The 24687-nt window shown below is 43.9% G+C and overlaps 1 protein-coding gene across 1 annotated transcript; it reads left to right on the top strand.

Moving 5' to 3' along the window:
- The first annotated feature begins 11209 nt into the window (after positions 1-11209).
- On the top strand, positions 11210-18491 carry LOC137095435 (FAD-linked sulfhydryl oxidase ALR-like). The gene is made up of 3 exons (XM_067462106.1): positions 11210-11442; positions 14450-14658; positions 16807-18491. The coding sequence occupies exons 1-3, from the start codon at positions 11257-11259 to the stop codon at positions 16967-16969; spliced, it is 558 nt and encodes a 185-aa protein (XP_067318207.1). The 5' UTR covers positions 11210-11256; the 3' UTR covers positions 16970-18491.
- Positions 18492-24687: the final 6196 nt, after the last annotated feature.

Here is a 24687-nt window from a genome sequence, read left to right as displayed (position 1 = left end):
GAAAATAATCATTGTCTCTGGTAATGTAAACATGTTGTTTTCCATCAAGAGTTCAACAGTTAATCAATGCCAGCAGTTCTCATCAGCAACTTTAAATTACAGTTCATGAATTCTTCATCTCCTTTCTGTAGTTTTCCAGGACTTGTTTCTAAGTATGGCATCTTTGGTCTCTACAGGCCCCAGCCATACACCTTCCATACAATTTCTTTCAAACCATTTATCACATTAGTCACAGTGGCAATGTCTGAAACCATGCTTTGGATTCAGTAAACTGGAGTTTGGACAATTCTGTCAAGGTCTGTGATTTTGAGCATTCTTCATCTTACTCTTGGAAAGTTGTTGTTATTGCGAACCAACTGGTGGACTGGCGACTATGTTATTGGAAATACCTTGGTGAGGCAATGGAGAGCTGACAAAGGCGAGAGCCAGGAGAAAAGGCTATATTATTATTATTATTATTATTATTATTATTATATTTATACCCCACTTTATCTCTCCTGAAGGGTACTTATGATGGCACACCAGGAAGATCTAATGAGAAACTAAATGTGTCTGGCTATTTTCCCAGTGACCATCGGTATGCCCTAAATTACTTTAATGCCCCCAAAATTGATATTCTCCAGACAAGACTAAATTCAACAATTGTTTACTAAATAATCAAGGTATAAAAATGCAGTTTGAATAGTGAAATATAAACTCTGAGGTAACAACTATAATTTCTATGAGGTAAATATAACTACTAACTATGGCATATTCTATAATCTATAAACACTAATGCATGTATAGCTATATCTATTCTTTATTACATATACTATAAACTCTAAGGCAAATATATTCTAATCTATAATCTATAAACTTTGGCAGATATAACTATTCTATGAAACATGTGTTATCTGTGAACTCTCTATCTATAAGGCAAATATAACTATTCTATGGCAAATATGTGATAAAGATGGCCTGTTCAAATTGCTAGGCCAGACCAGACACTATCTGGCTAACTATCTTCAAGCTATGACCAAAAAAGAAATGCCAAAAGAAGTTCTATCACCAGCCCATTCTGGCTCTGAGTCAGAATGGGCTGCACCAACCGAGCCCGGCCTCTAGGGGGAACCTAAGCTTCTCCCCTAAACTTGGCAAAATGGAACAGTCCAACAGGCAAACAGGGAAATAAACAGGCCGAGACTTCACAGTACTCAAAGCAGCTTAACATAAAAGCATTAGCATATAAATTAAAATATAAATATATACAAGCATAAAAACAGAGGGGAGGAAGGGGCATCAGGCACCTCGCCCTGAAATCACCAAAGGTGTAGTATTTCAGTCCCAGGTCAGCTAATTAGTTCTCAGTAACAACAAACTTCAATGGAAACAATCAACAGAGGAGTCAGAAAACAGTTGCAGGTCCATCCAGTTGTTGAACTTTCATATGATGAAACAGTGTCCACAATCCAATGCTGAAGTCATGAAAAAGTCCCAAGTTTCATCCGTGTCCATGGGTCTCTAAAGCACAAGGTCCAAGGCTCAGAGACTAACGTTGCAGCATTTCTGTATTCTCAAATAATATGTTGTGACCAGGTTGGTTCATCAAGTGCTCTGCTTCAGCGCTCTGGGTGTTTTGGACTCCCAACTCCCACCATTCCTAACAACTGGTAGGCTGTGAGGAATTGTGAGAGTTGAAGTCCAAAACTCCTGGAGGGCCGAAGTTTGCCCATGCCTGCTCTAAACCTTCATCCAATCATTAAGTAACATGCTCTACAATGAGATTGGGTGGGTCATATCCACCCCATGATCTGTAGCTTGCAAACCAAAGGGTACATTTTTAAATATTCTTACTAGGTGGCGACAAAGGGACCAGCCATGAAGCCTTGGGCTTTTAAAGGGGCCTCTGCAACTTTAAAGATAGAACAGAAATATGGAACAAATATAGGAAAAAGACTCAGGACACCGCTGCCCCTCACTGAAGATGCGGCCCTGTGCCCCTTCCCCTCCACCTCGACCATCGCAGAGCTGATCCAGAGAGGGCCCCAACAGAAGCCGAAGAAGAGGAAGCAGCACAAGAGGAAGAGGAAGGTAACAGTGCCAGCACCTTGTCCTCATCTCAGGGGTCCTCAAATGTTTTAAACAGTGGGAGGGAGAGGGGAAGGAGGGCCAGGCAATGGAGAGGTTTTGATGGAACAACCTGAAGAAGGGTTAATTGTGTTAGGAAGGGTTAATAAATAATAGGATATAATATAGGATAATATATTATATAATAAATTGTAGGATATAATATAATAAATAATAGTAATAGGATAGAATATATAATAGTATATCATAAATAATAAGATATAATATACATAATAAATAATAGGATTAGATCCACTGAAATAACTAATACAATGTTCTTCAACAAAACATTGTATTAGTTATTTCAGTGGATCTAATCCTATTATTTATTATGCATATCATGACAGGAATCACTGGGTTGCTGTGAGTTTTCCAAGTTGTAGGGCTATGTTCCAGAAGCATTCTCTTCTGACCTTTCACCCACATCAATGGGCAGGCATCCTTAGAAGTTGAGGGGTCTGTTGGAAACTTGATAAGAGAGATTTATATATCTGTAGAATGATGTCCACTGTGGGAGTAAAACTCTTGACTGCTTGAGGCAAGTGTGAATGTTGCAATTGGCCATCTTGTTTATTTATTTATTTACAGTATTTCTATACCGCTTTTCTCACCCCGAGGGGGACTCAAAGCGGTTTACACATAAGTAATGGCAAAATTCAATGCCAGTACAAACAATTACAATTATACACTACAATTAAACATAAATCAAATTAAAACCATACATCCATAAGCAATAAAACAATCATTAAAACAATAAAACAGTCTCGTTTGTCAAATCGCTATTCCAGTCATTGTCTTCCAGAAAAACTGCATACATTTACTTCTACTGTCCAAAGGCCTGGTCCCAAAACCATTATTTTAATTTTTTTATAAAAGTCAGGTGGGAGGGAGTGGATCTTACCTCATTTGGGAGTGTGTTCCATAGATGGGGGGCCACAGCCGAGAAGGCCCTGTCTCTCATCCCCGCCAGGCACATCTGTGCTGTTGACGGGAGTAAGAGCAGGGCCTCCCTGAATAATCTGAGATTAGCATCGAGTGACCTTGCAGCTTCAAAGTCTGGCTGCTTCCTGCCTTGGGGAGTCCTCTATTGGGAAGTGTTAGCTGGCCCTGATTGTTCCCTGATAAATTCCCCTGCTTTTTGAGTGTTGTTCTTAATTTTAGATTTTTTTAATACTATTAGCTATATTTTGTTAATTTTTATGCACTTTTCTGTTGATTTGTCCAATGCTTGTGGATTTCAATGCCTTCTCTGTATAATTTGACATGGCGGTTTTTATAGCGGTCCAGCATTTCTGTTTTCTCAAATAATATGCTGTGTCCAGGTGCTCTGCTATGGGTTGACTCAGTCTGCAGTGCCTTTCATGTTCCTTGATTTGTGTCTGGGCAATGCTGCTGCTTTTGATGGTCCCTATGTAGACTTGTCCACAGCTGCATGGGATACGGTAGACTCTTGCAGAGGTGAGAGGATCCCTCTGTTCTTGTGGGCCTGTAGATTGTTTGTATGCTGTGTTTCCTCATCAGCTTCCCTATGCAGTCAGTGGTTCCTTTGATGTATGGCGAGAACACCTTTCCTCTGGGTGGATCTTTGTCTTTACTCTCGTGGTTTGTTCTTGGTCTTGCAGCTCTTCTGATGTCTGTGGTGGAGTCTCCATTGGTCTATAGAGCCCAGTTTAGGTGGTTCAGCTCCCCTTGGAGGAGGTGAGGTCCGCAGGTGCTTTTTGCATGGCCTGCTGGGGCTTTGGTTGTGCTTCTTTTTTGTCTTGGGTGATGGTTGGAGTTTTTATATAGGTATCTATCAGTGTGTGTAGGTTTTCTGTAAACTGTGTGGCCTAATTGTTGATTAGATTTGGGGATGACTATGACATCTAAACATTGCACTTTCCCTTCATTTTCTTTTTCCATGGTGAATTGGATGTTAGAGGTGGATGCTGTTGAGGTGATCCAGGAACTTGCTGAGTTCTTCTTCTCCATGGCTCCAAATGGTGGTGTCACCCACATATCTGAACCATATAGTGGGCTTTCTTATTGCTGTTCCCATCAGACAAGAGTTCTTTCTCCCACCCTGGACATTCCACAGATATATAAACCCCACTTGCCAAGTTTCCAACAGACCTCACAACCTCTGAGGATGCCTCCCATAGATGTGGGCAAAATGTCAGGAGGGAATGCTGCTGGAATATGGTCAGAAAGCCTGGAAAACTCACAGAAACCCATAATTGATACAACTAATATATAACAAATTTAATATTAAAAAAAGTTTTCTTAGTTTTATTGATATGTATTTTAATTGCTCTTGATTTAGTTCTATTTTAATATTTATATGTTTTAAGATTCTCTTAAGAGAGGAAAAGCATGATATATATACATAGAATAATAATAGTACTATTTGTATAATTACTTTATTTATTTATTTATTTATTTCTGATATTTTTATCCAGTCTCTTCTCTAACCCAAAAGAGGGACTTAGGACGACTTACATAGGCATATGTATTATTCGTGTGTTATTATCATTATCTAATATAAAATAATTTTATGTGTTAATTTCCTTTTCTCTAGGCTCAAGTTAATTAAAATCCATAAATTAAGCTATTAAATGCATATATTGAAATGCACAGGATAAAGATTAAAAGCGGTATAGAAATAATAATAATAATCATCATCATCATCATCATCATTTAATAACTTATTAATTGCCCTCCATACGAGAATGCTCTAGGCGATTTACAGCTAAATTACAAAAGATAAAATACATACATACAAAAGTTAAAAATTAACAGAGATCGAATGCTCTAGTAAAAAGCCAGGTCTTAAATGCGAGAGTAAAAGGCCCTAAGTCACGCATGGCTCTCATGTAGGGCGGCAAGGAATTCCACAAGGCAGGAGCAGAAATAGAAAAAGCCCTGCGTCTGGTCCTTTCCAAGTGCACTTCTCTAGGACCCGGTATATGGAGTAAGTCACATTGGGCTGGTCGTTGTGACCTCCGATGATGGGAGAAGGAGAGGTGGTCCCTAGGGTACGATGGACCCTGTCCATAAAGAGTTTTAAAGGTCAGAACTAGCATCTTATACAGGCCACAATACTCAGTTGGAAGCCAATGTAAATGTTGCAGCACTAGTGTTATATGGCATTTCATGGGCGTTCTTGTGAGTAGCCTGGCTGCCGCATTCTGAACAATATGAAGCTTTCGAGTCGTAGACATTGGAAGGCCCACATACAGGGCATTGCAATAGTCCAGCCTAGATGTGACCGTGGCATGGATGACAGTTGCCAGAGCCTCGTCAGATAGGTAGGGTGCCAGTTGCCTCACTTGTCATAGATAGAAAAAGGCCTGTTTTTGGCAGCAGCGACCTGAGCTTCCATTGTCAGCTGTGAATCCAGGATGACACCTAAGCTCTTAACAGTGGTCGATGGAGATAGGGCGGCACCGTCGAAGGTGGGTAATGGAGGAGTCAGACGTGCCGGGCCATGCCAGAGAATCTCAGTCTTCTCTGGGTTCACCTCCAGTCTGTTAGCACGTAGCCCGTTTGACAGAGCTTCCAGACATAGGGTGAAATTGTCTGGTATTGATGTTGCTCCAGGCACAGAAGGAGTTGGGTATCGTCTGCATATTGGTAGCAGTCCAGGCCGAAACTCCGAGCCAAACTAGCAAGGGGTCTAACGTAGATGTTGAAGAGAAGAGAATTGCACCTTAGGGGACCCCACATAGGAGGGGGGATCTATCGGAGACTTGATCCATGTACTCCACGCGTTGACTCCGGTTCCGGAGAAATGAGTTGAACCAATTGAGGGCCTGACCATGAACTCCAGACATGGCAAGACGGTGAATCATTAGATCATAGTCGACGGTGTCAAACGCTGCGGTAAGGTCGAGAAGTACCAGTAGCGTGGATCCATCGTTGTCAGACTGGTGACGGAATTCATCCGTAATGGCAACCAGGACTGTCTCTGTCCCATGACCCGGGTGAAAACCTGACTGGAAAGGGTCCAGGCCAGCTGTGTCATCCAGGAATTGCTGCAATTGTCCCAGTACAGCCCGCTCTATCACCTTGCCTAAGAATGGCAGATTAGAAACAGGATGGTAATTAGCAAGGGTCATAGGATCCAAGCTAGGTTTCTTTAACAAGGGACGAACCCTTGCCTCTTTTAAGTTGTCCGGAAAAAAACCCTGTTCAAGAGAGCCATTGATTATACTGCACAATGGATTGAGTAGACCTTCCAAGCAACTCTTGATCAGCCAAGAGGGGCATGGATCAAGAGAACAGGTGGTTGCTTTTGCAGTAGCCAGAATTCTGGCGACATCCTCCATGTGAAGTGGTGTAAATTGATCGAAGATAGGCCCGCTAAGCAGCCATAAGGTCTCCAGCTCACTCAAAGTGTTGACTGTGGGAGGGAGTTCCTGCCGAAGCATGGTAATTTTGTTAGTGAAAAATTCCTGGAATGCCAAAGCTGTAATAGGCATAATTGTTGGGTTCTGGACTGAAGGAGCCGGACTAATCAAGGCACGAACAATTTTGAATATCTGTGCTGGGCTCGATCTAGCAGAGGTTATTAAGGAAGAATTATAAGATTTTTTAGCATCCTTGACGGCTGACTCATAGGACTTGCGAAAAGCCTTAAAAGTAGACACTGACACTTCGTCAGGTTTCCGTCTCCACCGATGTTCCAGCTGCTTTTGTGCTTGCTTCATCATCCGTAGCTTGTTAGTGTCCCAAGGGGAGCGATTCCGGCGAGGGCGGAAGTGGCGCATGGGAGCAATCTCATCCAAGGCAGCCAACAGACTGGTGTTCCAGTTGTTGACTTGCTCATTGAGAGTGACACACACAGTTCCAAGGCCCTTAAGGGCATACAAGAACCTGGCAGGTTCCATGAGTCCTCTGGAGCGGGCGAGAATTGGTTTGACAGCTTGGGAAGGAGGAGATGGAGTCTCAATCCAGACCTTCATGGCAGCGTGGTCAGACCAGGGGACATCAATTACCGCCGATAAAGATGTCTGTACTCCAATATAGAAAATCAGGTCTAAAGTATGACCAGGCCGATAAGTTTCCAAGATTAGTACTAGGTCCTTAGTTACTGATGAGGATGATGGTGCCTCGGCATGTACATTGAAGTCACCCAGGACAATAAGTCTGGGGAATCTCAGGGCCCAGTCCGCAACAAGATCTAATAGCTTAAGCAGACTCTCTCCCGGCAACCCCGGTGCACGGTAAACTACAAGAATGGCTAAGGATTCCCTACTGGCCAAGACCGCACCGAGACATTTGATGCCGGCTATCTTCGGAGTTGGAACAATTTTGATGGTAAAATAATCACGGAGGAGTAATGCAACCCCTCCACCCCATCCCGCACTCCGAGGTTGTTGAAATATCTGGAAACCTGGAGGTGTCAGTTAATGTGAGGGGATGTTATCTCCCTCACGAATCCAGGTCTCTGTAATGCAAACCAGGTCCACTGCTTGGTCAAGAATGAAGTCATAAAGGGTAGCAGTTTTGTTAACAACAGACCTAGCATTGATTAGTAGCATGGACGGGGGGAGGACAAAGATAGCACCTTCTCGGTCGTATGCTTGGGGATGGAACGCAAGTTGGCAAGGGAGTGAATTTCCAAACGACTCAACCTCGCTTTGGCGCTTGACCTAGGACTGCTGCCATTTGACCCTTTACTAATGATAACCGGAATCCCCCACCTAGATTTACATTCCAAATTACAGCCTGCTAAGTGTCCGGTGTTCGTCCGGCTAACTGAAAAAGGGACAGAATACGGTCGAACAAAGGAAGTTCTTGAGTGGGATTTCCTGAACAGGCTGGGGAAGGCGTAAAGACCAGGTCTCCCGGTTGTCGATTAGAATCTAATGGGGATCTAATAGCGGCAAAAGCCAGGATTCTAGAGGGGGGATCAGGGGAACTTATAATCCTGAGAGGTAAAGGGAATGTGTTCTCCCCCATCTTGGGCAGGTTCTCGGTACTTTTAATAGTTGGATTGAGATTCTGAGTGGCAGCTGGTGCTGTTGAACCTGCCCGTTTCCTATATCCAGCCCCCCAGAAAGTCCTAGACATAAAGACTGAGGAAACTCTGTGCTTCCGAGGCTGTTGCCTACCAACTTTACCCTGTTGGCCTATCGATATTTCTTTCCTAGGCTGAGTACTGGAAGTACTTCCAACTGTTAGAAGTGCATCCAGTATTCAGTACTTGGAGTGGGTCCCTCGGGGATAACTGTACTAGGGGCAGAGCATAGAGCAGAAGAGGATTGTTGCTTTGTTCCTCTTGGGCGGTGTCCACGCCTACGTGCTCGCTTGTAGAGATTTGGTGGAGGGGGGGGCAATCCCTTCTCGTTGTCTGCAGGGCTAGGCGCCATCTTTGGAGCGCAATCCAGGGCCTGCCTCGCTGACAAAGAAAGGCAGTGGCGCCGACGGCGGATGTCCAAGCTCTGGGGTCGCTCAGACCACTCCGGACCCCAGTTCAAAAATTCAGTAACATTCAAGGACTCCACCGCTTCCACCCTGTCCCTTCGGCCGGACCACGGACAGAAACCATCCGAGCTCTGATCAAAAGGGCAGGAGTCTCCAAACAAACACTCCTGGGGTCTGGTCACACAGGAGAACAATTTGTTCTTGGGAAGGGGGGGGCTCTCCAACAAGACCACGAGTCTGGTCACTGGTCTGGTCATGGGTCCACTCCCCATTTCCCCGACAAGCTGGATCTACAGTATCTCCGGTGTCCAGACTGGTCGAGAAGACTGATGACACGTACGGCGGGGAAAAGAGGCAGTTTAAAAGTTCTCCAAAGTGATTCAAACCATTAGCAAGGCAGTCGTACTCTGCGAGCAGAAGGCTCACCAGGTCCCTTTCTGCCTTGGTGTAAGCTTTGGAGTTGCCATACGGATCTTCCTGCATAGTCCAAGGGGGGCATGCTGCAACAGAAGGCACTTTCCTGTCGACCAACCTGGATATTTCAACAGTACAAGGATGGCTAGGATGGCTAAGGAAAGGGACCCTAGGCCTCAGCTCCCAGCGTGCAACTGACACATGGTCCTTCTTGCTGCCGCCACCACCGAAACCTGAAGGCCCTGCCTCGGCATTCAGCCCACCTGAGCCGGGACCCAGCAAGACTCCACATTTGCCGCCACCATCGCCATCAGGAAGAAGGGAGAGCTCGGCCTGCCCACCTCCCGGCCCCGGGCACAAAAGGCAACCGTCACTGCAAGACCTGGAAGCCTGTTCCTCTGGCCACGTGCCCTCCATCACCGGACCCAGTAAGAAGCCCAGGCACTGTAGCTCTAGGCCCTCTAAGAGAAGCTCCTTGTCCGTGAGCTGCATGGCCGCCGCCATCTTCCTTGAACTCAGCTCTTATAGTCTCTCCCTCCTTGGAGGTTGCTGAGTCACACCCAGTTGAAATGGGCCTGGGGCTTCTGCTACTCACAAGTAGACTGGAAAACAGCAGAGCTGGATGGGAAGATTTCAGGTTTCCTGTGGCAAGCAGCAGCAGCAGTCTGAGGCCTTGCCTGGCCTAGTACAACTCAGCTTTTATAGTCACTCCCTCCTTGGAGGTTGCTGAGTCACACCCAGATGGAATGGGCCTGGGGCTTCTGCTACTCACAAGTAGACTGGAAAACAGCAGAGCTGGATGGGAAGATTTCAGGTTTCCTGTGGCAAGCAGCAGCAGCAGTCTGAGGCCTTGCCAGGCCTAGTGCAACTCAGCTTTTACAGTCACTCTCTCCTTGGAGGTTGCTGAGTCACACCCAGATGGAATGGGCCTGGGGCTTCTGCTACTCACAAGTAGACTGGAAAACAGCAGAGCTGGATGGGAAGATTTCAGGTTTCCTGTGGCAAGCAGCAGCAGCAGTCTGAGGCCTTGCCTGGCCTAGTACAACTCAGCTTTTATAGTCACTCCCTCCTTGGAGGTTGCTGAGTCACACCCAGATGGAATGGGCCTGGGGCTTCTGCTACTCACAAGTAGACTGGAAAACAGCAGAGCTGGATGGGAAGATTTCAGGTTTCCTGTGGCAAGCAGCAGCAGCAGTCTGAGGCCTTGCCAGGCCTAGTACAACTCAGCTTTTTTAATAATTCTATTATTCTTGTATGCGTTTATTAGTAATTTATGTGTTTATTAGTAATTTATTTTATAATAATATTTATTATTGTTGTATGCATTTATTACTAATTTATATGTATTATTAATCTATTTTATTATAATATTGATTTGATTATTGCTGTATGCATTTATTACTAATTTATATGTATTTATTAGTAATTTATTTTATAATAATATGATTTGACTATTGTATGCATTTATTACTAATTTATATGTATTTATTGGTTATTTATTTTATAATAATATTGATTTGAATATTGTTGTATGCATTTATTACTAATTTATATGTATTTATTAGTAATTTATTTTATAATATTGATTTGATTATTGCTGAATGTATTTATTACTAATGTATATGTATTGATTAGTAATTTATTTTATAATATTGATTTGGTTATTGTTGCATGTATTTACTAATTTATATGTATTTATCAATAATTTATTTTATAATAATATTCATTTGATTATTGTTGTATCAACTTATTACTAATTCATATGTATTGATTAGTAATGTTGATTTGATTATTGTTGTATATATTTATTACTAATTTATATGCATTTATTAGTAATATTGATTTGATTATTGTATGCATTTATTACTAAATTATATGTATTTATTATTTATTTTATAATAATATTCATTTGATTATTGCTGCATGTATTGATTACTAATTTATATATATGGATTAGTCAGGAGAAATGCTTCTAGAACATGGCTCTATAGCCCGAAAAAACCTACAAGAACCTAATAATAATTTTATTTGTTAATACATACATAGATTTTAAAAACACATAAAGTTACTCACATGCATATGTTAAAAGATTAAAAACATGAACAGCAGCAGACCTTATGACTCAGGTTTTGAAAAAGGTTGAGAGTGTTGCTGATTGCAGAGCAACCTGAAGGCCCTGCCCCACTCAGGCGTTGCCATGGCGACGGCTTCCCGCCCCCTATTGGCCCTCGCTCTGCAGTGTTGCCAGGGCGATGGTTTTTCCCCGCCCACCCCGGCCCGGTATGCTTTGCGCGTAACCTTCCCTCCCTACCCCACCACCCTTTCAATATGGCGGCGACCGATCCCGAGCCGAGCCGCCCTCCTTTCCCGTTCCGCTTCCCGGCCGAGGAGGAGGAGGACCGCCCGGCCCGGAGGCAGGCCCAGGAGGAAGGCCCGAGGCGGAAGAAGCCGGCCTGCCGCGCCTGCACAGACTTCCGCAGCTGGATGCGCGAGCAGAAGAGGCAAGGCGCCGCGGTGAGGCCTAGTCCGCGGCCTGGAGCCTGCCATCACCGTGCGGGCCCGGGAATGCACTGAGCAGGACCAGGCCAACTTGGGCCCTCGTGGTGTTTTGGACTCCAACTCCCACCATTTCCAACTGCCTCGGGCCCTTTCCTTTCCCCCCTCAGCTTAAGCGGCTGAGGAGAAAAAGGAAGGGGCCTAAGACTGTTAGGAATGGTGGGAATTGGAGTCCAAAACACAACGAGGGCCCGAATTGGCCCTGTCCTGGGATAGAGGGAAAGCCTGCTTTACAATGACATGTAGATAGAGAGAGAGAAATAAATAGAGAAAAAGAGAGCTAAATAGAGACTAATAATAATAATAATAAAAACTTTATTTGTACCATCTCACCAAGGGACTCGGTGCGGCTTACATTATTATTATTATAACTTTATTTGTACCCCGCTAGCATCTCCCAAGGGATTCGATGTGGCTTACACAGGCCGAAGCCCCAAAACACAATACAACAATACAATACCTAAAGCAAATTAAAAACAGTTAAGCAAGAAAACAATCACAGTAACAATACAACAAGACAATATTAAAACTGGGCCGGCCAGAGTAGGGGTACAGGATTAAAAGTGCTGATGTGGCAGGAGGAATGTAGGATTATAATATAAGTGCAGTGTGCAGTGATCTTGGTTCTACTAAGGTGCTTCTAGGATTTGGTGCTGGAGGTTCCTAATCTGAAAAGGCACATCGGAACAGCCAGGGGCCTGTCTGAGATCTTTCGGGAGGGCGTTCCAGAGTCGGGGGGGGGGGGGGCACCACAGAAAACGCCCTGTCTTGCGTCCCCACCAAGCGCGCTTGCGATGCGGGCAAGATCACGAGTAGGGCCTCTCCAGATGATCGGAGTGAGCATGTGGGTTTGTAGACACAATACGGTCACGCAGGTAGGCTGGTCCCAAACCGTTTAGGGCTTTGTAGGTAAGCACCTGCACCTTAAATTGGGCTCGGAAAATAAATGGCAGCCAGTGGAGCTCCTTAAACAGGAGGGTTGACCTCTCTCTGTAATGAGTCCCGGTTAACATCCTGGCTGCTGCCCGTTGGACCATGAGGCTGAGCCGACAATACATCAATACAGGCAATACAAGCAATAACAGACACAATACAAAGCAATTAAAATAAATCTCATACACAAATAGCATAAATATTAAACAAGGTACAGTGCACATTTAAAATCTATGGCTGGGCCAAATGTAATTGAAGTTTAAAAAATAATGCTAGGCATGAACAAAACAAAGAAGGTGGGGCGTTGAAGGAGACATACAAGCAGACCTAAATTGATATAAAGTACTTTTGGAGGACATAATGCTAAGGGTTCATTATTCTGGGAAGGCACACTGGAACAACCACATTTTCAACCCTCCTGAAGACTGCCAGAGATGGGGCATGCCTGATATCCTTAGGGAGTGAGTTCCAGAGTCGAGGGGCTACCACCGAGAAGGCCCTCTCTCTCATCCCCACCAACCGTGCTTGCGATGCAGGTGGGAGCGTGAGAAGGGCCTCTCCAGATGATCGAAGAGATTGTGTGGATTCGTATACACTAATGCGGTCACGCAGGTAGGCAGGTCCCAATCCGTTCATAGAGACATAAAAAGATAAATAGAAGTACTTACTTAGACGATCCCTCGTTGTCCGAATAAGATTGTCTTCCAAGATGGGTGTACTGGTGATGGGTACATAGGTGACAGTAGAGCCCTATTCTTGGTCTGCATCTTCTCCCTCAGTGAGGGCATTGGTTTCCAGGTGGAAGGCGGTCTCGGTCGGGGTTGGCTTGACGCTCCTTCCTCTTGGTACGTTTCTCTCTTTTGCCCTCCATTTGTGCCTCTTCAAATTCTACAGCACTGCTGGTCACAGCTGACCTCCATCTGGAGCGCACAAGGGCCAGGGATATAAATGGATAGAGGAGATAGACAAATAGATAGATAAAGAGAGATAGAGAGATAAAATAAAAAGATATAGACATAAATAGATAGATAAATAGCTATATATATATATAGAGAGAGAGAGATACAACTGCACTTTCCAGAATCCCAGACCTGGCTACTGGGAGCCAAAGGCCTTCTTTATAAAAAGAGATAGATAAACAGATGAGATAGATAGAGATAAACAGAAAGAGAGATAAAGAGATTGAGATAAAGATTAATTGAGATATATAAATAAAGAAATAGGAAGAGAGAGATATAGAGATAAACAGCTAAATAGAGAGAGAGAGAACTGTAGTTCCCAGAATCCCAAGCCTGGTCACTGGGATCCAAGGGCCTTCTTTATAAGAAGAGATAGATAAATAGAGTGATAGATAGGATTTCACTTCCCAGAACCCCCAGCTTAGGCAGTGGAACCATATTATTATTATTATGTTTATTTGTACCCCACTTTTTCTCTCCACAAGGCGACTTAAAGGAAATATCGATAAATAGGTAGCTATAGATTGCACCTCCCAGAATCTCCAGCTTGGCCAAAAGGATCCAGGAGCCTTTTTTACAATGACATATAGATAAATAGGTAACTATAGATATGGACTGAACCTCCCATGATCCTGAATCTGGTCACTGGGGTCCAGGAGTTTCTCTCATTATATCTCCTTAAACTATTCCCTAACATGCGTAGATTAACTAAAATCAGAAAAGGGTGAACTGCCCATATTTGAAACACGAAATCTCAAAAGCCTTTCTCCCAGGTAATAAAAATCCAGCAATAATGCATTTGTCATTTAGTAATTAGTCAAAAGTTTCTGCCGGAGGGAGCTGCCTCATTCTGCCTAATTCTAGAGAAGGGAAATCTATTCTTTGTTATTGTTATGTGTTAAAATATTTACATCTCAGCATTTCTCTTTGGAGCTGAGGTGGGCCTTGCAGTTACAAACACTTTTACATATAAAACTGAATGTTTTTTAAAAGACATATTAAACAAGACCATGGTTGAAATGGGTTTAAAACTGCCACCAACTTGGAAAAAACTATGATCATCTTCCAAACAGGAGGCCGGAACCGAATTGCAAGAGATTCCCTCGGATTGTCCTCTAGATCGGGAGGAGTTGGGGAGGAATTCCTGGTCCTTCCTCCATACGATGGCGGCTTACTACCCCAACCGGCCAAACAAAACCGAGCAGCAGGAAATGATGCAGTTCATCACCTTATTCTCCAAGGTTTTCCCTTGTGATGAATGCGGAGCAGATTTTAGGAAAAGGTGAGGGTTATTTATCTGTGTGTGCGTGAAGGTCATTATAAACAAGATAGTTTCTGTAGGTTTGTTCATAAATTGAATTTTTAAGTAGGATCAGGTACATTTTTGAAGTGTAACTCCAGCTATATATAGAGAGAGAGCTTTGGGTGGCATAGGGAAGGATTAGCACCTCTGTTGTGTTTCCTTTGCTATCCCAGCCACTGTTCAGAAAATTCCACCTCACTTTCTGTCCCTATAAAATTGTATTTTGGAAAATTTTGCTTGTTGTGAAAATGAGGATTGGCGATAAAGCTTCAGTGGAGACCCCTTTCCCCCTTGATAATAACTCTCCCAGGTGTTGATTTTCTTTCTGAAGGGAAGATTTCTCTCACTTCCTGTTGTCTCCTCACCCACTCCCACCCCACCCTGGTTTATAACTAGAAGTCATTTCTAAGTCAGATATTTCTAACTCGGGGATTGCCTGTCTGTGCCCAGAACTAAGATAAATAGCAATTCTGCTCCAAAAAAAGTCTGGTTATGTTATATAAATGAAGGATATTTACATAAATGCTTTGTTCTGCTTGATTCTGCCACAGATGACTTGCAAATAGCTGTTTTCAGTCCATTGGATTTCTTGTTCACATGTACCCCTGTCTTCTGAGAAAGCCACACACTTTCAATAATATTCATGTTGGAACTTGTTTTTCTTGAAATTCTGGGTGATTGATCCACACAGTGCCACATTCATCTGTGTTTTCTGTATTTCTGTGATAATATCTATATAAACAACATGATTGTATTTACACACAGAGGAATGTGACAGTTACTAGCTAATTTTGGCTGTATGCCTTTTGTGCTGGAAGCCTTCTCGCTCACTCATTCCTGGATAAAGAATCATGTCTCCTCATTTAAATGACTGCTTCTTAAACTGTAGGTCCCAACCCCAAATGGGGTCTCCTTTTGCATAATGTTGACTTATGAAAAATGTAACAAAAGGTTTCTGAATGCCACCCATTTACACAAATTGTTACAGTGGACTGTAGAAAATGATTTATCTGTACTTTATAAAAGGAAAATTTGCCTGTTTAGCAAGCCTTGCATGTGCTGGTTTATTATAAGTAAATGCCTGAGAGAGATACACACACCTGGAGTCATGTAAAAAATTATCAGACTGAAAAAGGTCACAACTGGAAAAAAAATTAAGAAGCCCTTGTTTCAATTGGCTCTCTTGGGCTTATACAGAAACTACTTGGTATTGAACTAGATAAACATGAAATAGATCTGAAACCTTGCATTTATCGGTGTTGTCTTTTAGATATGATCCATAGTTACTCTGACCAAAATTGTAAGATTTTGTTGTAGTGATTTATCCTTTGTGCATAGTTCTCCGAATCACTGAGACTTAGAAGGATTGAGATTTGATCAATCCATTTTAACTCCAAGGCCAGAAAGAATTCGAATTCCTGGATCTACTTCTTCAGAGAAGGGAGGGGTTAAGAATATTCTGTTTTAACAAGGCTATAATGGAGTACCTGGCTGCAGATGCATTTGTCTTTACATGGAAGCAAAATGGCAATTAGGTTTGGCTGATCACATATATTGTTTGCTCGAAGGCAGAGAAGATCTCTGATGGCACAACTTTGTAGCCTTGACTTCTCTATCAAGAGATGAAAAATGCTGCTGATGCCAGGAATGAGAAGTAGAAGGAGAAGAATTGTACTGGACTAAAACTAGATACACACACACCAAACCATGAGTGGATGGTTGTGATTGCCACTTCTTTTAATTATAATTTATCAAAATTCACAAGACAGAAAAAATTAATAGAGGGGACAGAGTTGTCCGATGTGGATGCATGATTTTCTGTGTCTCATTCTGAATAGGGGCTCAAACTGGATAAACAATCCAATTTAAGCCTGCCTTCTATGGCCCCATCTACTTCCATTATAATGAAGATGGAACTGCATCATAAGCTCATATAATCCAGTTCAATGCATGTAAATTGCCTTATTTGAGTCTATGCCAGGCATGGGCAAACTTACGCAGTTCAATCTGCACTATAACTGTAATCTAGATGGGGACTCATACCAGATCTTTTCAGTTTCAGGGGCTGGAGGTAAAGAGTCAGTAGATGATACTTGAACCGCACTGTTTTGTTCTGTTTTTTGACAGGATACGACGGAATCAGCCAGACGCCTCCAGCCGGCGCAATCTGACACAGTGGTTTTGCCGGATCCACAATGAGGTGAACCGGAAACTGGGGAAGCCCGAGTTTGACTGTTCCCTCGTTGATGAGCGCTGGCGGGATGGATGGAAAGACGGCTCCTGTGATTAGAAGAACTTGAGAGACTATTGGAACTGGATCAAAGGATCTATCTATATATATTTTTAATGAAAAACCCATGAAAATCAAGTCTGGATGGACCCAGTGCAGGGAAGATAAAATAATAGCTGTTTACATTCATCTCCCTCGTTTCAGCTGCTAGTAAGAGATCTCATTGTTCCGCCTCCTGAGCCAGACCATGCAAAAAGGCACATAAATATCTCCCTATTTTGAGCATTATTTTTACCTGTAAGGAAGTGTGTGCTGTGTGTTTTCAAATGTTTTGAAGATATCAGATGGACCCATCTCTCGTGTGACAGTAAAGTGGGAGGCTGGAGAACATTTGGGTAGATCTTGGGCCATGCAACGTTTGTGCCAAAAATGTATGTCCAGGGCTACAAAACATTCAGAGCTGCGGGTCAAATTACATCCATATAACAATGGGAGTAATTTAAGCCACATATTGGATTCATGTAACTTGGACTTCAGGGATCCCAGTTTGCATCTAACTGCGGTCTTCCATTTTACCTGAATGTTGAAATCTGTGGTTTGGATAAACTATTATTACATAAACATAGTTGTTAATAGTAAGATAATCCTTTGATACTCAGTTTGTTACTTCTGTTTCTGCATTTGCTGCAGCTCCTGCATTTACTGGTATTTCAAAATCATTACAGTGAGTTTGTTAAACTGGCAGATTGTGGGCATCTGGTTAATGGGTTTAAGTGAGTCATTGCTGAATTCTTGTTTTGAGACATTTCTAATAATTTGCATAGATCTGTTTTAGCTGCATTTTCCTGCCCTGTAAACCTAGGAATTACGCAGCAAAGACATTACAGTAGAAGTGGGAAACGGCATCCATTGAAACCCCAATACAAAGACTTGGCATGATTTTTTTTGCAAAAGCACTGACTTAGATAGTATACATTTCTGTGCCTTCAATCCTTCCATGGAAGAATGAAGGACTCAAGGGCTGGGGACTTCTGGCCATCTGTGCAATTAATCTTTATACAATGTTGCTTTTGTTTTGTGATCCTTTCTGGGCTTAGTAACACTCCTTTTTGGAATGCCAGTCTTAAGAGTCCTAAAAGTAACTTTCCCAAGGTCTGATTAGGAGCACATAATCCCAAGTCTAGAACAATACACTTATGGACTGTATGTTACTCCAACTGGGACTGGAGATGGTGCAATTCAGTGGGACATCTGAATTTCTCTGTAATTCTGCTAGAATTAAGATAGCCAATGGGGACAATGTGTGTAAAACTAGTCAACGGCAGCCTTGTTTAGCACATTTAAAAAATGGTCCATAATCCAAGTTGTATTAATGATTTTCTTGCCAACATTGGATGCATTTTTCATAACGGAAATCTTGAATTTTGAAAATAAAAAACCATAATCTAATTTTTTCTGTAACCATTTCATGATGAAGAATACAAATTGCTTGAGAGCACTCTATGAAGGCAATGGTAAATAAAGTGTACCTCAACATGTGTGTATAGGTGTCCAAAGAATAAAAAGGAATATTTGACTGCTACTGCTTACCTTTTAAAAAAATAACATTTCCCTCTAATGATAACAGGCCTTGGAAGAAGGCGTATTGTTTCCCCAATAGAATGTTTTATTGTGTTGTGGAGAAATGGGCAAGGCTTCCAGTTAAAATGCAGAATGCATACATACATACATATGCATAAACTGGCAGAAGGGATGGGTGGGAAGGTGGGTAGATAAGGGGAGGGATAAAAAGGATGGGGGTGGAGAGAGAGAATGGAAAGATGGGTAGATAACACGGGTGGATGGTAGATGGGAAGGTAAGAAGATGGATAGTATGTGTATAAATATATAGATGAGAAAGATTGGATAAATAGGATGGATGGGTAGCATGAATGGATAGTTAGGGGATGGATAGCATATGGATAAATATATAGAGATGGATAGATAGATAGATAGATAGATAGATAGAGCCCCCAGTGGCGCAGTGAGTTAAACCGCTGAGTTGCTGAACTTGTCAACTGAAAGGTCGCAGGTTCAAATCCGGGGAGCAGTGTGAACTCCCACTGTTAGCCCCAGCTTCTGCAAACCTAGCAGTTTGAAAACATGCAAATGTGAGTAGGTATACCTCTGGCAGGAAGGTAACGGCACTCCATGCAGTCATGCCAGTCACATGACCTTGGAGGTGTCTATGGACAATGCCGGCTCTTTGGTTTAAAAATGGAGATGAGCACCAACCCCCCAGAGTCAGACACGACTGGACTTAATGTTATGGGAAAACCTTTACCTTAGATGAATGGCTAGGAAGAATGAATAGATGGATGAATAGATAGGATGGATAGATGGGTAGGCAGATAGGAAATTGAATGGATAGATAGTATGTGGATAAATAGGAAGGATGAATCGATAGAAAGGAAATATGGAGGCAGGGTAGATACCATGGTTGGATAGGTAAGTCAGTATGTAAATACGATGTACATTAGTAGATAGGATGGATAAATGGGTAGCATGAGTGGATGGATAAAATTATCTTCCAGTATCTCTATTTCTTAAGTTTCTTTCCTGTTGAAGGATGTTTCTCTCTGTTTAAAAGTGTAATGTAGAAAGACAAGGACTCACCTGTGATGATGGAGAATAAGGTGGAAACGGACGGACAAAGAAGGTGGGATAAGGAGGACCAAAAGAGAAGAGGGGGAGAAAGTATTAGAAGGGTGGGCAGATTGGTCCTGAAACTCATTCAGAACTCATACCCCATATCATTAGTTTTGGGGTCAAAACAGAGAGTGATTGGAGGGAGTGGTTGCAAGGTTGGGAGTGCAAGGTGTGCGTGAGTCTCCTCCCGGTCCTGAGCACATAAGTGATGTCACAGTTGCCATGGCATCCGATTGCCATGGAGCCAAAAAGGGGCGTCATGATGATGATGTGCATTGGGAAAAGAGATGGCAAAGCTGGGGAAATGAAGGGAAGAGAATCCCTTTGCAAACCAGCTGTGCCATTCTGTACTGATCAAGTGGGATAATAGTAATAGGAATAATAATGTAGTGATTTGAGTCCAGAGCTAGAATCCCAACTCCGCTATGAAAACCCACACTCTCAGTCCACAAACCTTATGATGGGGTTGCCGTAAGCCAGAAAATAACTTGAATAACGACAACATTTAAACCATTTTTCTGCAACTAAATAAAGCTTGGAGGCCAACATTGTCCCCAAATAAACCACACACACATGTATAAATGAGCTTTGCAACCTCTTCATAGAGTTGAAGGACACCCCGGAGGCTATCTAGTCCACCCCCATTCATACTGACATTTATCTGCCTGTCTTCCCAAGAGGTTTGCAGGATTTTTTGGAGGCAGCGCCAGGAGTTGAGTGTGATGTTTGTAAACAGTCCAGGTTTCACAGGTATAAAGCAGGGTTGGGCGGACAACAGCTTTGTAAACAAGCACTTTGGTATCCCTACGGATGTCTTGGTCCTCAAACACTCTCTGCTTCATTCAGAAAAATGCTGCACTTGCAGAGCTCAGGCGATGTATTTTGGTCAATGTTGACTTTTGTGGAGAGGTGGCTGCCAAGGGAGCAGAAATGGTAAATGTTTCTAATATTACACCATTAAGCTGTATTTCTGGCATTGCAGAAAGAAAGGGGATACAGCGTGGCTGGTGTCAAAAGGAGGCACTTTGGATAATTGGGGCCATCAGCTGGCGAGTCTCCGCAGAGTGGAATGGCCCAAGCCAAACGGCTGGTTCGGTGGTGTATATGGATCAAATCCGAGGGGCTGCTGCCAGTCTTCTGGGGTATCCTGAGTTGACTGCAAGGACGGAGGCCATTTCTAGTTCCTCGGGTCCTCTGTCCTTGGTAAAACTATGTATATCTTTTATTTCCAGGAAATAAAGCCCAACTGCTCACTGGAGGGAAGGATATTAGAGGCAAAGATGAAGTACTTTGGCCACATCATGAGAAGACAGGAAAGCTTAGAGAAGACAATGAAGCTGGGGAAGATGGAAGGAGAAAGGAAGAGGGGCTGACCAAGGGCATGATGGGTTGATGGTATCCTTGAAGTGGCTGGCTTGACCTTGAAGGAGCTGGGGGTTAACAGCTGGTTGACAGCTCGAACAGCTGGGAGGAGGCTTGGTGGCCCACCTTGCTCTGGGCCAATCAGCAAGTTCCTCCGCCTCTGGAGGGCCAATCAGCACATTTCTCTCGCTTCTGAAGATGGACGAATCAGAAGCGAGAAGGTGGGCCAACCGCAGACAATGGGGGAAATAATGGGATTATGGATTGCCAGCCAGCTGGAATGTGAGGCTTTGTTTTGGCTGGCAAGGTGCGATCTCCATAAACAAAGGCTTTCCTGTCCTTGATGGGTTTTGGTGAGGGAAACAAACAGGATCAGGGCAGCGGCCCTCGGGGGGGGGGGGGGGGGATCAACGCTGCCCTTTGTAGAATCAATTATAATGTCCGTATCCAAATAGACTTCCTCATCTCGCCAGACCAACTCAGAGAGCGAGACAAAGGAAATCATAAATGGCTTTTTTTTGTCCATGCTGATGAATTAATCAAAAAAGAAGTTTCGAGGGAGGCAGGGGTTCTCCCTCGAGCATTTCAACAGTCCTGGGTCACATTTTCTAGGACAAAAGGCAAAGGGGAAAGGCAGTATTTCATAGCAAGATACATACATTCAAATCATAAGCATCCATAGCAACAAAACCCCCATCTTTGTCCCACATTCCAAGTATATTTAATAAGAGAATTAATTTTCATGAAGAAGCCTGAAGTCCAATGTTTTAAAAGGTCCTTGAGGAAAGTTCATGAGGGAAATAGTATGTACTGAAGTCCAAGACATGCAGGCAGAGAGTCCATGATCATTGGGAAGGCTGGCAGATGAAACCCCAGCTGTGCTGCAACTGATTCACGCTTTTGGAAACTACAACTCTCACAAAGGGCAGAAGTCCCAAAATCCAGCCATTTCCCAAAAGCCTCGTGGGGTCCTTGTTGTTGTCAGTGCCTTGGCAATGTGACCAAGACTTAACCCATGTTGTGTAGTCTGGTGCCCCTGCCCTTTGCAGAACTATAAGTCACTATCCCTTACTTTTGGGGGGTGGGGTGCTCGACATCACACTAGAGAACAAACCCTCCTGGATGGCACTTTGCTTGCAAAACGCAATACTTTTTAAAAGTTCCCTCTTCACTGCATGGAGCTAATCTTGTCTGTTTGGGGATAATTTATCACACTCCGAAGCTTTTATTTTATAAGCTTGTCTGTGCAAAAACAACCCCACCATTGTCCATGTGCAAGTCATTTTGTTTGTTAGGAGCCTTTACAAGACCAGTGTTAATCCTAGGCTGCATCCATAGAAATGGAATGTTTGGATGGATTGTCGGTCTCAGAAGGCCAGGAGAATGGCTCCTTGGTGACCCACTTCTGTTTCAATAGGAGATAATGCAGTCTTTGTTGGGAGAGATTCCATTTCACAGGTGGAAAGATGGAGCCTGGTGACTGCCCTTGTCTCTCCCTGTGGCAAATGGTCTTTTGTTGTTCTGTTCTTTGGGAGACCCTGCTTATCTTCGGCTATGCCATCTTCAGGATAATAAAGAATTGGGAAGCCCTGAAGTCTCCTGAGGTTAGCAGCTTCACGACTTCTTTGAAGAGCATGACAGTGGATTCTTCTTTGCCAGAAGAAGATGAGGATGAGTTCCTGAGTTTTTGCTCTTCTCTGACATCTTTGGAGAGCCAAGAGTCTTCCTTGGAAGATGATGATGATGATGATGATGATGATGATGATGATGATGATGAAGAAGAAGAAGAAGAAGACCAAGACTTTCTTCCTGTACAAAGGCTTTATTTCCGTTCCCCCTTCGCCAGGTCCTCAGGAAGCAGCCACCGGTCCCATGAAGCTCTTTTTGGTGCCTCAGAGACTTCCTTTGTGCCTGACTCTGTGCAGGAAACTTTGGAAAAACACCAGCTCACAAAGAGACCCCAGCACAAAATGGGGCTGCCTCCTGTCCTCAAATTGCGGAGGGCCTTTTCGCCACCTGCTCTGAACCACACTTCCCGATGGCCGCCAGAAAGGCAGGTTGCTGTGGTGCCAAGGCCTCACATGAATGCCTCCCAGAATGTGACTTTCAGAAGGATTTTTGAAAGACACCTCTGGAAGATGGCTGGTCACAGGCAATGGGAACTGCATGGGAGAAGACACCCAAGAAAGTTAAGCCCTGTGGAAGTGGGTTTGACAAGCGTTGCATTCACGGAGGGCAATTTTGATCTAGTGAAGAGTGGGAGGGCAAGGCAGGTTCACCAGGATCTTCCCTGCCATGCTTCCACAGCTACCAAGGATGGATCCTTTCACACTTCCCTCCCTTTCCAAGTCAGACTTCGGATTTGTGTTGTGCAGAAGTCACTCCAGACTGGTCACAAGATCATTCCTAAACTGATGGTGACCTCCCAGAAAACCACTGCCCCAGAAGAGGGGAGGAAGCGGCCTCTGCCCAAGCTGATACTGCGTAACAGCCGCCCACAGGAGTGCAGTGGACGAAGCCTCCTTCTCCAGCGGAAGACCAACCATGTGATCATGAAGTGCAAGTCCCTTCATGTCCTATGGAACCCACAAACCCAGTGCCCCCAGTCCCTACCCAAGATTGCACCCAGTCCTTTTCAGCCACAAGCAGATATTCAACCTCGGATATGTCCCATCATTGAATTCAGAGGTGTAGACACACCATTTCTACTCTACCGTGCACGCCAGCTCTTGGAGTCCCATGTCATTCAGAAGAAACTCCAGCAACAGTGGGGACAGCCGAGGCCGGTACAATGGTCCTTGGAGAGCTTCCTCTCAGGCCCACCACAGACAATTTCCTGTCCAGCCCCTGTGCTGAAGAAGATCCTCAGCAGCTCCTCATCTTTCATCTGCACAGAGACCATGCAGCAACTGGACAACCACATTCAGAGAAAAATCACAGAGGGGATGTTTGGCCTTCCCAGGAAGGTAATAGATTTTCTTAATCATTTCATGCCAGCCCCCCTTGCGGTGCCAGGTGCACTCAGGGAAAACAGAGAGGCTTCAATGTCTCTCCAAGGAGAAACAACTGGGAGGATGTCATCTTTGGCTGAGGTGCTAGACCTTGAACCAGACGTGAAGGAACTCCTTGGCAGCTCCCTGTCTTTCATCTGTGTAGAGACTGTGCAGTGCCTAGACAACCACATTCACAGGAAGATTGCAGGGAAAAGTTTTGATCTTTCCAAGAGGGTCATGGATTCTCCCCATAATTTCATGCCAGCCCCCCTTGCAATGGAAGAGGCACCCAGCAATAGCAGGGAGGCCTCAACATCTCTCCAAGGTAAGGTAACTTGGACAACTTCCACTGAGGCACTAAGTTTCATGCAAGGACAGTGTCCAGAAAGCAGCCAGCCCCCAATAATGCAAAGGCACATATCCAGAGAGTCTGTGCAGATCTACCTGGAACTGGCAGGTGCGACATTTGAGGTGTCCCCAGCAACTGCCAATCAGGTCAAGGAATGCCACAGCCTTCCAAAGCTTATCCCACGTGAGATGAAAGCCCATCAGCTGCGAACCCAAGAGCTCTCCTTCGTGGAATGTGGAGCCTTGGGCCACCTTGAACTCAACTTCATCCATAAATACTTGATTTTCAAGTGGGGCCTGCCCACGCTCTACCAAACATCCCTCTCCTTCCTGTCTGCAGATGTCAGGTGTCAGGGAGCCCCTCCTTCTTCAACTTGCAGGAGCACA

This window comes from Anolis sagrei, chromosome Y (assembly GCF_037176765.1).
Source record: "Anolis sagrei isolate rAnoSag1 chromosome Y, rAnoSag1.mat, whole genome shotgun sequence".
In the NCBI taxonomy this organism is placed as follows: Eukaryota; Metazoa; Chordata; class Lepidosauria; order Squamata; family Dactyloidae; genus Anolis; species Anolis sagrei.
Note: the sequence above shows the minus strand (reverse complement) of the source record. Positions and strands in the feature narration are given on the sequence as shown.

Excerpts from the sequence above, each read along its gene's own strand:
- LOC137095435 (XM_067462106.1), top strand. The coding sequence starts at position 11,257 with ATGGCGGCGACCGATCCCGAGCCGAGCCGCCCTCCTTTCCCGTTCCGC. Across the intron at positions 11,443-14,449 it reads AGAAGAGGCAAGGCGCCGCG|GAGGCCGGAACCGAATTGCA; the intron begins GTGAGGCCTAGT and ends TCTTCCAAACAG. Across the intron at positions 14,659-16,806 it reads GGAGCAGATTTTAGGAAAAG|GATACGACGGAATCAGCCAG; the intron begins GTGAGGGTTATT and ends GTTTTTTGACAG.